This window comes from Lepus europaeus, chromosome 8 (genome assembly GCF_033115175.1).
Source record: "Lepus europaeus isolate LE1 chromosome 8, mLepTim1.pri, whole genome shotgun sequence".
Lineage (NCBI taxonomy): Eukaryota > Metazoa > Chordata > Mammalia > Lagomorpha > Leporidae > Lepus > Lepus europaeus.
In genome coordinates this window covers 106755670-106768222 of record NC_084834.1, presented here as the reverse complement: position 1 = coordinate 106768222, position 12553 = coordinate 106755670, and the positions used below count along the sequence as shown (strand labels likewise).

Genomic DNA, 12553 nt, shown 5'->3' with positions numbered 1-12553 from the left:
ATCTGAAAAACCCTAACATCTCTATATAGTTCAGATCTTTCCCTCAACCTTGAGATTCATGTACCTATCTGGAAGACATCCGGACACTACAACATCTTCACAAATACCTGAAAAGCAATATCCAAAAACTTAACTTCCCTTGTGTGCTGTCCCCAGCTAAACTCTTTCTACCTAACTTTTCTGTCTTACTGTAAGGTACAGCATTCACTTGGTTGTTCAGGAGAATCTGGAAAGCATTTTAACACCTTACCCTTCATATTTAATCATACACTAAAGCCCATAATGCCATCTCCTAAGCAGCTCTTACTCTGTCTACTTTTCACATCCTGATTCCCAGCACCCTAGTTTAGACACTAAAATTCATCATCTAGATGACTGTAACAGCAACTTTCCACCTGTGATTTTTATCTCCAATTAACTCTCCAATCCTTCCATTTAAAACTCTCCAATGATTCCTCTTTGCTCTTAGCAGAAGGTCTATCTTATCTCTTAATACCTAAAATAGATAAAGATCAAGGTCATACATGCAAAAAGCTTATTATTAAATTCTTGTGTTATTTCTAATAACTTCTAATACCTTACTAAAATTCAAAGGAACTCAATTTAACTTATTATTTGACCAGCTGATTATCAGCATTTACTATGCTGAGTAACTGCATTAGACATGCTATGCGCCAGCATCCCTACAGATGTCCCGGTTGCTCCTCTTCCAGTTCAGCTCTCTGCTGTGGCCCAGGAGGGCAGTGGAGGATGGCCCAGGTGCTTGGGCCCTGCACCTGCGTGGGAGACCAGGAGGAAGCACCCAGCTCCCGGCTTTGGATCGGCACAGCACGCCGGCCATGGCAGTCATTTGGGGGCTGAACCAATGGAAGGAAGACCTCTCTCTCTGTCTCTTTCTCTCACTGTCTATGACTCTACCTGTCAAATTAAAAAAAAAAAAAATTATAAAAAAAAAGGTAGAAAGAAAAAAATAAAATGAGTAAAAAATAATAGAAAACAAATAGAGAAAATTAATAAAGTCAAAAGATGGACATCAGAAAGATTAACAAAATAAATTTTAAAAACTTTTAAAAATATGCTAAGATTTACAGAGATTAGTGGTGATATATCCAGCAGAAAACATCAGACAAGTACACAACTCATCTTAACACCTGGAGAAATGTCTAGCAATCCCTAACTTAGGAAGATTTGACTGGCTATTAGATGGTAATGAAGAGAAACAAATCAAAGAAGACAGCCTGGAGAATATAAGATTTTAGCTGACCTTGAAGGCCAGTTAAGAACTGGGATGGGGCACAGCCTAAACAAAGCCCAAGAGAAATAAATCTCAAAAAGAGAAAAGAATAAGGAGTATTTTGGTTTGGATAGAATATAGAATTCAGGAAAGCAGCTAGAAAAGAAGTTTGGGTCAGATAAGAACAGGCCCTGAACATCATGCTAAAACCTAAGGATTTTATTCCATGGAGAATGAGGGATGACTGAAGGCAAAAAAAAAGAAAACCTATGTGAGTTGTATTTCAGAAGAGCCTCACCCTCAAAGCTATAATTATTATTGAATAAACAGTTAATATATAAGTAGGTGTACTTACAAGTTTCCTTATAAGAAAAATTTTAAAAGGGATTAAATAAAGTTTAGAAAATGATCACATAGTTCTTAGAGTTTGGAATGGAAAGCAGTGTCACAATTCCATTAAATTCTCCATTTTGTAATTAAGACTACTAAACCAAGTCATTTTTTTAATTAAACTTTTATTTAATGAATATAAATTTCCAAAGTACAGCTTATGGGTTACAATGGCTTCCCCCTCCCAAAACTTCCCTCCCACCCACAACCCTCCCCTTTCCCACTCCCTCTCCCCTTCCAATCACATCATGATACATTTTCAATTCTCTTTATATACAGAAGATCAGTTTAGTATATATTAGGTAACGATTTCAACAGTTTGCCCCCATATAGCAACACAAAGTGAAAAAAAATACTGTTGGAGTACTAGTTATAGCATTAAATAATCGTGTACAGCACATTAAAGACAGAGATCCTACATAATATTTTAAAAAATTAATTAATTTTCTATGCCATTTCCAATTTAACACCAAAAAAAAAAAAACCTGTTGTTAAACCAAGTCATTTTTTTATTTAAAAGCTTATAAACTTTCAAATACTTATTGCCTATCTCAATAGAAGTTCTATATTTTACTTCCAAATCACTTTTAGGATCTTTGTGACTTAAAATAGATCCAGGCCTTATTTGCAAAAAGAATCTGTAACATATTGGTCTCAGAGTAAGTGGTTTCTGATAGAAATGAAAGCAGATGGCAACTCCACCTTATCTTTTCCATTTTCCTTATTTCTAAAAATAATCCTTCTTTCTGTTTTGTGACAAAAAATAGTTCAGCAAGTTTCTGTGGTTATATTAAACTAAGCTGATAGCTATTAACACCAAGGACACATTTTCCTATTATTACTCTCATATAAAATTATCACGTTTGCTATGCTATTACCTCACCAAGCTTTACAAAAAAGCCACTTCTTTCAACAACTTTAGTCTCCCCAACCTAGTCTGTATGCTATGAATTTAATCTTGACAGTAACTGTCATTCAAAGTTTTCAGTTGGTATTCTAGGAATATATACCTGGTGAGGAGACCTAAAATTGAAGAGACCTACTGCTGGAATATTTGAAAGCCAGTATAGTTCACTAGTTAGTTACAGTACAGCATGGATTCTGGAGCAATCCAGTCGAGTTACTAGCTTTATGCCTTCATTTAAGCTCTCTGTACTTCTGTTTCCTTGGATCTAAATTAGATATCATTATAGTACGTCTTTCCACAGAATTAAATGTCAGGAGTTTACAACAGTAAGTGGCACCTAATAATTGTTCCCAGTGTTGATGCTATTCAACAGTCCAGGAAAAAAGAGATCAGTTGAAAGTGAAATAGTATCCTGGTATCACCTGACGTCATTTACAGACCCCTACTTTCCCACAGTAAGAAAATTCCCTTTAGACCAAGGCAAAAGAGTAGTCTGTAAAACAAATTCAAAAATAAGCCTGTTGGCTTTCATGTGTAGCTTGCTAACTCCTGTGCAGGCCAGCAACACCATGTTAAAAAAAAAAAAGATTCAAGTTAATGATATGTTGTAATTACCACAGATACAGTAGTTACATATCAAATGTTATTCAGTACTTGTTTATTTTCTCTAGGAATTCTGTGCTTTTCTTTTTAATAGGCATAGGCTTAAGATGTTAAAAAGCTGTTAATCTGTTTTTGCAGGAATACAAATTTCAGCAAATAATTTTCTTATCTAAGTGGCAAATTCTAAAATTAGGCTGTGGAAGGGTCTATAGGCACTAATGTAATTGAAGACCTGACTTCTAAACTGGTCTTTATCAAAAGGATCTTAGAATGTTAGAATACAACACTATCTGTGCATTGCATATTGCAACTTGTGTACCTAGTAAAACTTAATGCTTAGATATAATGAAACAATTGTACATTTTTTAAAGATTTGTTTTATTTATTATTTGAAAGTCATAGTTACACAGAGAGAGAAGAGGCAGAGAGAGAGAGAGAGAGAGAGAGAGAGTTCTTCCACCCAATGGTTCACTCCCTAATTGGCCACAACAGCTAGAGTTGTGCCCATCCAAAGCTAGGAGCCAGGAGCTTCTTCTGGGTCTCCTACATGGGTGCCAGGGTTTCCCAGGCCACGGCAGAGAGCTGGATCAGAAGTGGAGTAGATGGGTCTTGAACCAGTGCCCATATGGGATGCCGGCGCTGCAGGCCAGGGCGTTAACCTGCTTCGCAACAGCACCGGCCCCTCAATTGCACATTTAAAGTAAGGATATAATTACAGTCCTAGCTTAGATGCAACAATGACCTGGGCTGGGCAGTGGTCAAAACTGAAGAAGGAAATGCAATCCAGGTGCACCATGCGAATGGCAGGAACCCAATCATCATGGCCTCCCAAGATCTGTGTTAGCAGAAGCTGAAATCAGGAACCAGGGCTGGGAACCAGGGCTGGGAACCAAGCCTACACACTCCAATGCGGGACGTGGGTGTTCTAAGCAGTAGACTAACTGCCAGGCAAAACACCCACCCTCTGCCTTGTTTTTCAGTAATCTGTATGTCTTCTTCTCTGCTTGATTTTAAGCTCCTCAAGAGCACTCATTTTTGGATCTACTACTGCGTGTAACATTCTACTAGACAGCAAGCTGAATGACAAAATCCATTAACATTTACATTCAAAGAATAACTTCACATTTACCATCAGAAAATAGACATTTACTCACATCTTTTTTATCCATTAAATTTATTTTCAAAATCTTGTGAAGGTTCAAAAAATGCTTTAAAAACCTTTAAGTGCTTTGAAAATATTTAGTTAAAAATGTTATTTTTCACAGAAAATGACCCAGATGGTGCAGCCTGGGGCACAGCGGGTTAAGCTGCCCTTGCATTCTAAATGGGTGCCAGTTCAAGTCCCAGCTGTTCCACTTCATATCCAACTCTCTGATAATGCATCTGGGAAAGCAGGGGAAGATGGCTGAAGTCCTTGGGCCACTGTCACCCACTTGGGAGACCCAGAAGAAGCACCTGACACCTGGCTCTAGCCTGGCCCAGCCCAATCATCGCAACCATTTGGGGAATGAACCTGAGATAGGTGGTTTTCTCTCTCTCTCTCTCTCTCTCTCTCTCTCCTTCTCTCTGAAGTCTGTTTTTCAAATAAGTTAATTAAGATATTTCTATCTCTAAAAAATTTGATGTAATGATAATATAATGTCTCCAAAGAAGTTGTAGATCACTTAATTTTTTTTAAGGCAGTCTTTTTTTTTTTAAGATTTATTTTATTTATTTGAAAGGCAGAGTTTCACAGAGAGGTAGAGCCAGAGAGAGAGAAAGGTCTTCCATCCACCAGTTCACTCCCCAAATGGCCCCAACAGCCAGAGCTGCGTCGATCTGAAGCCAGGAGCCAGGAGATTCCTCCGGGTCTCCCACTCGGGTGCAGGGGCCCAAGGACTTGGGCTATCTTCTACTGCTTTCCCAGGCCACAGCAGAGAGCTGGATTGTAAGTGGAGCAGCTGGGACTGGAACCGGCGACCCATATGAAATACCAGCACTGCAGGCCAGGGTTTTAAACCACTGCGCCACAGCACCGGCCCTATCACTTAATTTTAACAACGAAATTTCAGCTTCCAAATACTTACATTTTTAAAGTATCACAAAACTAACTGAATCTGTCTTACACAAAGTCTGAAAACTTAAACCTGAATTAGTCTGCAGGTAGAGCAGAGCTTTCATACATCTAGCCTTAACAATTTTTCTAAAAACCAACTTAACTTAATTCTTTCCTTATTACTACTACCCTCTTCCTCAAATAGCTTGAGCTGTGCCCCTATTCTTTTTTTTCTTTCATCCACTTAGTAACACCCATCCTCTGGAAAATGTCAGAAATTCACCCACTTTGGAGAGATAAATGACTGATAACAGCTAAACATGGAAGCTCGGTGTGCGAGCACAGACCCTGGTTTCTGTGCTAGATTTGCTAGTGACATTTTCCAAGCCTGGTTCCAACTGTGTAAAATGAAAGCCGTTACAATGAAGGATTCCTGAAGTCCATTCTAGCTCAGGTTTTCAGCCTCGGGCATCATCCATCCACTCTGCTCTATATTGTACCGTAAGGTAATAAAACACTCTAATTTCAATACCTTATTCGTCAACAAATACTGACTGAACGCCACCCTAAGGAAGCACTGGACTAGGTTCTTGAAATAAAGGTCTTTGAAGAAATCCACCAAGCCGCTGTTAGGACGGAGGGAAACACATCTAAGGGAGTTAACGAAGAGACCGAAGGCCGGCGCTGCGGCTCACTAGGCTAATCGCCGGCACACCGGGTTCTAGTCCCGGTCGGGGCACCGATTCTGTCCCCGTTGCCCCTCTTCCAGGCCAGCTCTCTGCTGTGGCCTGGGGGGGGCAGTGGAGGATGGCCCAAGTGCTTGGGCCCTGCACCCGCATGAGAGACCAGGAGAAGCACCTGGCTCCTGGCTTCGGATCAGCGCGGTGCGCCGGCCGCAGCGCGCTACCGCGGCGGCCATTGGAGGGTGAACCAACGGCAAAAGGAAGACCTTTCTCTCTGTCTCTCTCTCACTGTCCACTCTGCCTGTCAAAAATTAAAAAAATAAATAAATAAAATAAAAGAGACCGAAAGGACGAAGCTTCAGCTGCCCGGCGCACGCAGCAGGAATTCCCCGCCTGGGCGAGAATACAAACGGCTTTTCAAGTAACGGGGCTGGCAGGTGCACAGACAGCTGCGCCGCCCGCCCCAGGGCGCGCCGGAACCGGGCCAGACCGCGGCCACCACGCGACCGCACAGCCCAGCTGTGCACGGGGCCAGGCGGGCGCCGAAGCACCAGCGAGGGGTTCGCCCGGAAAGTGCAGCTGTGCCAAGCACGAATCTCCTCCACTTCGCGAGGAGAAATGCCGGGGCGCGTCCCCTTCCCAAGGAGGGGCCCCGTGGCTGCCCGCACTTCCCGGGAGCCTCCCAGTCCCATAGCGGGGCCCTGCCGTCACCCCTCGGCCCCATACCTCCGCGGGCAGGAGCACAGGACGCGAGCTCAGCTCCGCGGGATTCTGGGGCCTAGGGGCGCGGCGGCGCCCGACAATGTGGTGATCGGAAGTTGCAGCGAAAACACACGACAAAAGCCATCTGAATAACTTCAAAACTGACACGCGGACAAGAGAAAAACCACCTCAGTGAGCAGGAAAAAACTACACCCACTAACCCTGGTCCCAGGGGCTTAGCCGCCGGCGCATGCGCCACACAGCTCACAGGCCCGCCCTCGGGATGTAGACATACTGCGCCCTCTACCGGCGCCCGCGAACTCACCTCGCGCTCACATCGCGATCTCGCCCCTCAGCCACTTCCGAGCTCGCGAGAGTAAGAACCAAAATCTCCGGAAAGACTTGTGCGGAACGGAATTTCATGGTTCTATTGTTTCCGCACGGGCAGATTTTAATTCACCGGAACCGACTGCTTCCGTCTATAGACCGAGCGGAAGTCCTGATTTATTCGACACGCGGAGAGCATCTTGGGACCCGGAAGGAGGAGGTGGGAGCTCCTGCGTCCGGAGTGCTCGCAAACTCGCGTGGTCGGGGTGCGTGCTGCTGTTGAAATCCTGCTCGTTGCTGAAGAACCAGGTCTGTGCGCAGAAGTCAGACGGCCGGGATCCCCGCGGCGCTTTAGAACCTGAGACTGCAGGTGAGCCATGGTGGGGCGATCCCGGCGGCGCGGAGCAGCCAAGTGGGCAGCTGTGCAGGCCAAGGCAGGTCACAGCGCCGCGGACGAAGCTGAGGACGATTTAGGGCCGCCACCCTCGCCAGGGGACTCCAGCTACTACCAAGACCAGGTAGATGATTTCCATGAGGCGCGATCCCGGGCAGCCTTGGCTAAGGGCTGGAGCGAAGTGCCGAGTGGGGATGAGGATGATGGCGATGAGGAGGAGGAGGTACTAGCCTTAGACATTGATGAAGACGATGGAGAAGGAGAGAGTTCGAGTGATGAGGAGGACGGTGATAATGATGATGATGATGGCGGGAGCTCCGTGCAGAGCGAGGGGGAGGCCTCTGTGGATCCCAGCTTGTCTTGGGGTCAGAGGAAGAAACTTTACTATGACACGGACTATGGTTCCAAGTCCCGAGGCCGACAGAGCCAGCAGGAGGTGGAGGAGGAAGAAAAAGAGGAGGAGGAGGAGGCACAAGTCATTCAGCGGCGCCTAACCCAAGTCCTGCAAGAGGACGATTTTGGGGTCGCTTGGGTGGAGGCCTTTGCGAAACCAGTGCCTCAGACAGAAGAGGCAGAGACACGGGTCACGAAGGATCTGGCTAAAGTTTCCGTGAAAGAGAAGCTAAAGATGCTGCGAAAAGAATCCCCAGAGCTCTTGGAGCTGATAGAAGACCTCAAAGTCAAGTTGACAGAGGTGAAAGATGAACTGGAGCCTTTGCTACAGATGGTGGAACAAGGGATCATCCCACGTGGAAAAGGAAGCCAGTATTTGAGGACCAAGTACAACCTCTACTTAAACTATTGCTCCAACATCAGCTTTTATTTAGTCCTGAAAGCTAGGAGAGTCCCTGCCCATGGACATCCTGTCATAGAAAGGCTTGTCACCTACCGAAATTTGATCAACAAGCTGTCAGTCGTGGATCAGAAGCTGTCCCCTGAAATTCGTCATCTACTCACACTTAAGGATGGTACAGCAAAGAAAGAACTGATTCCAAAAGCAAAATTGACCAAGGCCAAGCCAAAGTCTGCTTCAGAGACTTCTGCTCCTGCCTCCAGTGTTGGAGAACTTTCTGATGATTCTGATTTTGATGAAGCCTCACTGAAAAACTATAAAGAAATGGAAAACAGGCAAACACTGAAGAGAAAGAATGAAGAAAATGGCACTGAGGAACAGGTTCTTGAAGATCAAAATACCAAGAGAGCTATTACCTACCAGATTGCTAAAAATAGAGGACTTACACCTAGAAGAAAGAAGATTGACCGGAATCCTAGAGTGAAACATAGGGAGAAGTTCAGGAGAGCCAAAATTCGAAGAAGAGGCCAAGTTAGGGAAGTTCGTAAAGAAGAGCAACGTTATAGTGGTGAATTATCTGGCATTCGTGCAGGAGTTAAAAAGAGCATTAAGCTTAAATAAAGTTTCTTTGCTTAGCTCATTTAAGGTTTTCAGTAGTAATTTTAGAGCAATAAATTTCATTTCTGACTAAAGTGGCTGATTGTATTAGTATTAGCATACTTAAGTTTTAAAAACTTGTCAATGGGGAAATTTGTTTGAGTTATTGTCTAATTTTTTCCTTTAATTTATATTAAGGTCATACTAAGAACCATGGGAATAATATAAAAGCGCTTCAGAAATGATTGTGTTGAAAAAGTTCCCTAATAACTTTTCACAAAAGGAGACCATACCTTTGGCAATCAGGTTCTTTCAAATAGCCTAATATTTCATTTGCCTAGCTATTTTTCTTGGGCAGAATACTTCTTAAATGGTTTAATGGTAAGATGGATTATATACATTCTATGGGTAAATGTGTGGGGATGAAAGGAAACGTTGGTTAAAAGTTGAAGGATATGCTTTATAATTGATCACATCAATTATAAATATTGACGAGTGGCCCGTGTGTTCAACAAGGTAAAAAATTGATTTTTCCTGGTGATCTTCAGTGGTTACTGTTTATACTCATATCCCTCCATGTGCTAAAAATTTGGTATTATTACTATTAGGGAAGTGACAACTTGAAATAGTAACAGCAAGGATTATATTTTTCTTTATTTACTTTGGTCTTTTACACTAGGGAGAAGATATTGAAATGGTGAATTTAAAGATGATGCCAGGGAGAAAAGTGATAGTATTAGTGAAAGAAGGCACAAAAGTAGTCTTTAACTGTGCTATGTTGGTTCATTAAACATGTGCTAACAGGAAGAGATGCAAATATGTCAGTGGTTAATACTAAATAATTGCTAGGTATTAGTTGTGCACCATCTCATTAAATCCTTAAAATAATTTTGTGAGGTGGTGGTGTAGTCCCAGTATCACAGATGAGGATGTTGAAATTGTAGGAGGTAACTTTCTAAAGGACATCTGCTTGGGATTTGTACACAAACCAACTTAATTGAGCTTCACTCTCTTAACCTCTGGCTTACAACTGTTTTCCCTGGAGTAACACACATGCCAAATTATTTTATCTTTTTTTTTCCTATAGATAAAGGTGGGTTGGAAAAAAAAAACAAAAACAAAAAAACACTAAATGCTTTCTAAGGTACTTTTTCTGAGAACTTTATTTAGACTTATTTCCTTATTCCTTACAGTCTTATGCGGTAAATCCTATTAGCCACATTTTTGAAGATGAGGAAGCTGTGGCAAAGAGAAGTAATTTTCTCAAGGTCACATAGCTATTATGTGGCAGAGCCAAGATTTCAGCCCAGCCTTTCTGGTTTCAGAGCCTTATCCTATTACTTGCACTTCCTTTTCTGGTGTAGAAAAAGTGCAGGTTTTGGAGTTACTTAGGAGGGTGATTAATTAATCTCTGTTTGATTTCTTTTTATGTGTATACTATTTTTGCTAATTGCCTAATAAGTGTTGGCTTGTGAGAAATTAATACAAGTTTGGGAGAAAGGAGAGGCATTGGGTGAGCACATGAAGGGATATAGAAAATCTAGGACAGGGTAAAAATGAGTTATGAAGTTAGAGGTTGAAAGTATTTGCTGTTTTATGTCAAATCCTTGCCATTTATATATAGTTGTGGTGAGAACAAAATGTTATAAAGGAAGAAGAGTTTTCCATTTAGGAAAGTGGTAAAAAACGAAGCTTGATATATATTCCTCCAAATATATTCCTTTGGAGATTTTATAGCACATCATATAAATATTCATCATTTTAGAAGAGCTAGAAAATAGATAGTGCCATCCTATATTGTAAAACATGGTTTTGTTTGATGTGAGATAACAGCAAAAGAAGTTGTTAGAGTTAATATTTACATGTTCCAAAATTTTTGTTTATCTAACAGACTTAAGGAGCACTGGGGTGTGTCCTGATGCATGTATAACAAATTGTTAACCAATGTGATGATCATTTTCCAGGCTCACTTTGTGAACTCTAGAGCGCTTCATAGAAAGGCGTTCTAATACAGAAGATTACTGACATCAGGCATCAGTTCAAAGCACAACCTGTTTGTTGCATGGCAGCATATTAAACTGTGGGCAGCTGTGGAAAATAGAGAATACTAAAATAGAACATTGAATTAATGAATCCATGACTGTCGAGCCAGCTGGCTTTGGACTTGTCAATTTCCCATGCCCACAGTTTCTTATTATGTTCTTATCTATGGAAGCATTAAATAAAACAATCCCCTTAGGGCCAGCACTGTGGCATAACAGGTAAAGACACCGTCTGCAGTGCCAGCATCCCATATGAGTGCTGGTTCAAAACCTGGCTGCTCAACTTCCAATCCAGCTCTCTGCTATGGCCTGGGAAGGCAGTGAAAGATGGCCCAAGTGCTTGGGTCCCTGCACCCTTATGGGAGACCCAGAGGAGACTCCTGGCTTCTGACCGGCCCAACTCCAGCTGTTACAGCTATTTCAGGATTAACCAGCAGATGGAAGATCTCTCCCTCTGCAATTCTGCCTTTCAAATAAATAAATCTTTAAATAAATAAACACTCCCCTTTAGAAATGAATTTTATTTGCTTCTCAGACATAAACTAGCTACTAGTTTGCATTTGGCAAACTGAAAAATTTTTTTAAGGTTTGCTTATTTATTTGAAAGAGAGAGACCTCCCATCTGCTAGTTCACTCCCCCAAATGGTCCAGGGCTGGAGCAGACCAAAACCAGGAGGCTGAGACTCCATCCAAGTCTCCCAATGGTGGGGCAGGGGCCCAAGGACTTGGGCCATCTTCTGCTGCTTTCTCAGGCACATTAACAGGAGCTAGATTGAAAGAAGCAGAGACTCGAACCAGCCCCCATATGGGATGCTGGCACTGCAGGGCAGCAGTTTAACTCACTGAGCCACAAAAACCAGCTCCTTGAAAATTCTCTTTGACCAAAGCAATAACTAGCTTAGAAAACTTTAGCAATTATATTTTCATATTTCAAATAAATACTTGATATTCCTGAGGAATTATGAGATTGCTTATTTTTCCTGTTGTTTGTATGAAATTAAATAATTTTTAAGTTAGTCAATTATACCACTTAATATTACTCACATAACTCAAGAAAGGTGAAACTTGGCACCTTACGTGTCTGGAATCACAATGAAAGAACACTGAATAGTAGATAATCCCAAAAAATGTAGGATTAAATTAGAACTTCATACCACTCAAGCTGGAAAAACATTGTTTCAATAATAAGTTATATTTTTTAATTCATTTATTCTTTCTTAAAAACATTTGTTGGCCAGCGCCGTGGCTTAACAGGCTAATCCTCTGCCTTGCGGCGCCGGCACACCGGGTTCTAGTCCCGGTCGGGGCACCGGATTCTGTCCCGGTTGCCCCTCTTCCAGGCCAGCTCTCTGCTGTGGCCCGGGAGTGCAGTGGAGGATGGCCCAAGTCCTTGGGTCCTGCACCCACATGGGAGACCAGGAGAAGCACCTCTGGCTCCTGGCTTCGGATCAGCGTGATGCGCCGGCCGCGGCGGCCATTGGAGGGTGAACCAACGGCAAAAAGGAAGACCTTTCTCTCTGTCTCTCTCTCACTATCCACTCTGCCTGTCAAAAAAATAAATAAATAAAAATAAAAATTTTTTTAAAAAAAAGCGTTTAATTATAGAGACCGGCCCTGGGAGCTGGAACGAACCCGGCAGGTCGGCGGGGCCAGTAAACAACTCTCCATTCCTCATTCTTAAGACAATGGTTTTATATTTGCTTTGCTTTTTTTTTTTTTTTTTTTTTTTTTGAAAGATTTATTTATTTATTTGAAAGAGAGAAGAGGGAGAGACAGAAAAAGAGATCTTTCATCCATTGGTACACTCCCCAGGTGGCTGTAATGGCCAGGGCTGGGCCAGGCTGAA

At 42.3% G+C, this 12553-nt stretch overlaps 1 protein-coding gene across 1 annotated transcript; it reads left to right on the top strand.

The window, feature by feature from the left end:
- Nucleotides 1–7057: 7057 nt before the first annotated feature.
- On the top strand, nt 7058–8708 carry UTP3 (UTP3 small subunit processome component). The gene has a single exon (XM_062198739.1). It carries the CDS (start codon nt 7259–7261, stop codon nt 8687–8689), a length of 1431 nt encoding a protein of 476 aa, XP_062054723.1. The 5' UTR covers nt 7058–7258; the 3' UTR covers nt 8690–8708.
- The last annotated feature ends 3845 nt before the right edge of the window (nt 8709–12553 follow it).